Source organism: Pteropus vampyrus, unplaced genomic scaffold (assembly GCF_000151845.1).
Source record: "Pteropus vampyrus isolate Shadow unplaced genomic scaffold, Pvam_2.0 Scaffold253, whole genome shotgun sequence".
In the NCBI taxonomy this organism is placed as follows: domain Eukaryota; kingdom Metazoa; phylum Chordata; class Mammalia; order Chiroptera; family Pteropodidae; genus Pteropus; species Pteropus vampyrus.
In genome coordinates this window covers 784,508-788,787 of record NW_011889034.1, presented here as the reverse complement: position 1 = coordinate 788,787, position 4,280 = coordinate 784,508, and the positions used below count along the sequence as shown (strand labels likewise).

At 55.8% G+C, this 4,280-nt stretch overlaps 1 protein-coding gene across 1 annotated transcript in view; it reads right to left on the bottom strand.

The window, feature by feature from the left end:
• The window catches only part of NSD2 (nuclear receptor binding SET domain protein 2), a 52,576-nt gene extending 48,771 nt beyond the window's left edge, over positions 1–3,805 (bottom strand). The window contains 2 exon segments of the mRNA XM_011374692.2: positions 1,261–1,426; positions 3,151–3,805. Of these exon segments, the coding sequence (XP_011372994.1) occupies positions 1,261–1,426; positions 3,151–3,744 (760 nt within the window). The 5' untranslated portion in view covers positions 3,745–3,805.
• Between the last annotated feature and the right edge of the window lie 475 nt (positions 3,806–4,280).

Here is a 4,280-nt window from a genome sequence, read left to right as displayed (position 1 = left end):
CAGGCCCGCCCACCCGGGGGCAGTGGCCTAGGTGAGACATAGTGAGGTGCTCTTCGCCCGGCAGGGTTTGTCTGCCAGGATGGAGCACTGAGCCCTGCGCCCAAGAGCCACCTGCTCCGCAGCTAGCCGGCAGGGCCTAAGCCTAGACGGCTACTTCGAGCTCCGACCTCCAGCCGAAGGCCAGAAAAGGGCCGACAAGGCTGGCTGGTTCGCAGCCCTGGGCCACAGTGCCCGCTGACCCAGCCCACGGCTCTCGTCACCCACACTTTCAAAGGGTGCACGGGTCACCTGGGAACTTGCTCAGCCCCACCTCTGTGTGACTCACACCTCGCCTTCCCCACACTAAATCCGAACTTCATTCTAGAAAAATCTCAAGCCACCTGATCACTTTTTTTTCTCTAAAACGGGAGTTTTTGTTTTTTGGGATGCCCAACTATTTAGATTATACCCTGCTCTAATCTGTATCAATAACATTTACTCTTAGTACGTTCTTCAACTGTCCTATGTACCAATTTGTCATCCCAAGTTTCATGACACCAAAGATGATCATTTCTAGTTCTCCTTCCCACAGGCCTAATAAAATTAACTGGGGTATTTTTAAAACTCAAAACTCAGTATATAATATACTATTTCTGGAAATTATGCTAAAATAAGCACCCTCTGTATCTAAATAACAATGAAATTATTCATCATAAAACCTGAAAAGCAATACAAGGCAAAGACCACTTCTCTTTTAATACTAATTCAATCTGATGAAGTATACCACCTGAATTGGATCTATAAAGACATGGCAGTGTATCATATCTGAATCGATCACTAACTTTAGGCAAAGTTGCAAAAATGAACCGCAGTAAACTCAATAACAAAAAACAACCCAATTCAAATATGGGTCCAGGACTCGAAGAGACATTTCTCTAGAGAAGATGTAACAAAGGGCCAAGGAGCCCAGGGAAAGATGCTCAGCATACTAATCGTAAGGGAAGAAAATCGAAACCAGAGACAGTAGATGGTGACTGCCAGGGCCTGGGGGAGGGGCCAGGGAGCAATGTTCGATGAGGACAGGGTCACACTCACAAGAGGGGAGGCCCGGGGATGGGCTTAACGCCACTGAGCTGTGCATTTGAAGTGGTTACAGTGGTGGTTCTGTCATGTGCGTTTTAACAAAATTAAAAACGGGAGGAGAACCAGAGGAGGGCTATCTGAGGGAGACACTGAAGGGGAGGCTGGGGGCAGAGGGGGAGCCCAGCCCAAACACGGCACCTTTGAGCTTGGTGTAGCTGTGGAGCAGGGGGTCAGCAGAAACCATGCATGGCCACCAAGGGTAACCGGACACTTTGGACCACACTAGATCGCCGACATTGTATCTCAACAGCTGGTCTTGGTCTCGGCCGGTACTTGGACAGGAGGGCTCTTTCTTAGCTGGAATCTGAAAAGGAACAACACGAGACATGCACCAACACCCAGGTCCGGCCTCCCACACGCAGGGGACTGAGGGTTATTCAGGCCAGAGGACCCAAACACACACCCCCTAAAGAGGGGCGCCCCCTCGCTGTTTCCTGATGGCGGCCCTTGCCCTCGGCTAATGGGTGGGCCGGTGTCTGCACACAGCAGGCGCTCAGCGTCACAAAGGTCTCTATCTCCGTCTGTTTCCTTGCCTGGTGGGTAGTCTTTAAATGTGCTTGATTCACCTGGTCAAGAATCCTCAGGGAAGCCCAAATCTGCACCCTGGCGCTCGGCCCCTCCGCCCAGGTCTGTCCGTTCCCTGAAGCACACGCGCCGTCCCGCGTGAAAGGGCCCAGTGTGGCAAGGACGTGGGGCCTGGTGGCAGGCCTCAGCCCACAATTGCATCTGAGTCCTGGGCACCCTGAGCCTCAGTCTCCCCACCCTGGAACGCAGGTGGGTGAGGAGGCTGAGACCTGAATGGAGCCACCCCCACCACTCTGGTTCTGCTCCGCGGGGACATGCAGCCAACAGCCCCAACCCAAGTGAGCACTCGGAGCCACCCTTCCAAGGCTGCGCGCTGGAGCACGGGGCGCTTCCACGAAGACCAGTCACCGACGCCACGTGGTGAGCCCACAGGGACGCGTACTGTCTCCACTCTGAAGACAGAGTCAAAAACCAGGTGACTTACTCAAGCTTTAACAGAACCAAGTGACAGAGCTGGCATCACGCGCACGGGCACCTCAGAGGCCTTGTGGCAGCCCAGGCCCCCAAAGGTGTCTTTCAAGGAATCGCCACTGTAAGTGCATTAGCGAGGGCTAACCAGCACCCGAGCACTCAAAAACAACTTTTAAACACTCAAAGTTCATTATTTTGACAATTTCAAAGAAATCTGGACCATTTCCCCTCCTATCTGTGGAAATTGCAAATAAAATGCCTCAATTAAAATTTTAAACTAAACATTCCAACCTCGCACCGGACTCAGCTTCCCGCTCCGGGCTCCAGCAAGGGGCCTAGAGCTTGCGCTGTGGCCCAGTGAGCACCGACTGCTCCCGGAGCCCAGCCCCAGGTGGACAGGGCGCCGGGCTGCTCTGTGTGGCTGTCGCTCACGTAGGTGGTGGGCCCTCCGAAGTGTCACTTTAAGAGATGAGGACACGAAGCACCGCATTCTCATGCTAGCTCAGACGGCCTCTGACGAGGGAACGCTTGTTCACAGTGCTCTGAGCTGGGACTGAGGATATGAGGTTGGAAGACACAGCTCTGACCTCAGGGGTGCACTGCTTGCTGGCCCGCTGGTGGAGGGACAGGGGCGCGGACAGCCAGCCATGTGGGAGGAGTGACCAGAGCACCCTGTCAGCACGGCCGCCGCCCAGGCCCACCCAGGTGCCCCTGTCCCACTGGCCAGAACAGGCTGAACAGGGCGTCTGGAGCGGAGACCCGCAGACGCAGCCCGGGTGCGAGGGCTGGAAGTGGCCAGACCTGGGCTTGGAAACTGCGTGGCCTCTTCGTGGCCACGTCACGCTCAGACACCTCGTTACCTCTTTAGGCCTTGCAAGACATGCCCAGGAACGATGTCACGGTCCCCTGGGGCCAGGCCCACGCCCCCACTGGGGTGCCCCAGCACCCTCCCCCCCGCCCCCAAGCACGGGGCAGCGTCCTGACACGGCTCTCTCGCTCGGGGAGCAGGGGCTGTGCTGTCCCCACAAATACCTTTCTATCCGGGGGACCCGAGACCGTGGACAGCAGCGCGGCCTCGACCAGACCCGGCTCCAGCAAGGACTCGTACTTCATGCCCCGCTTCCTGCTCCGCCGTGCCGCGGCCTCCGGCTTCGGCCCGCTGTCTTCCGACGGGGGCGCGGCTACAGCTCCATCGCCACAGATGGAAGATTCGAAGAGGGGCTTCCCATTCATGTATGTTTTGGTGATTTTGAGCTTGATTTCCGGAGAGCCGTTCTTGGTGGGGGCGGTGCTGGGCGGCGTCCCGACGCCCTTCGCTTCCTGGGGCCCAAAGCACAGTTTGGCATCGGGAGCCCCGGGCTCTCCGTTGAACACGCGGGAGGTGAGATCCTTCAGCCTCTCGGCCGGCAGGAAGGGCAGCGCGTCGTGGCCGTTGAACTTGGGCACGACGCTGTCCTGCAGGCTGCTGGCGAGCTGGGCCTTGCCCAGGAACACGGAGCACTCACGGCTCGCTTCGCAGCCCGGCGTCTTCCCGTTCGCGCCGAGGATTTCCGGTGCCTGCTTCATCGTTACGCTCTTCACAGCTTTCTGAACAGAAAAAGGACCTTTTTGGATGCTAAATTCCATTCAGTCCAGATGCTTCCGTTCTCAGAACACTACAGTCCTAAAAAAACGAAAAGAAAAAGAAACGTTATACTTACGACCGAAGATGAGCGTGCTGGCGTCTCTGTGGCTTTGTGGAGTTTCTTCTGGGCTGTTTTTTTTTTTTTTGAGGTAATTTATGATGTCTTACATAATGATTTGGGTCACAGGAGGCAGTCCTAATCCCACAAAAAAATGATACAAAATCACAAAATGGTAAAGGACTTTAAGGACAACAAAAGTGTCAGGCAAGGAACTTCGGGTGTGCCGCGACCTCTATCTAACACGCAACATGGCCGCGGGCAGGATACTCCATCTGCTTACTCGTTCCTGAAAGGGACGTTGCCACCTACCCCCCTACACGTGCCTGCAGCAGCTAACAGACCCAGGCCTGTCATGGCTGAGGCGGACCCCCAGGCCGAGGTTCAGTGACATGCACGAGGGTACCTGGTCAGCAGTGTGACACCAGGTCTCCCAAAGCCCAGCACACTATCGGGCCAGCCTGATGGGAAAAGCAAAAG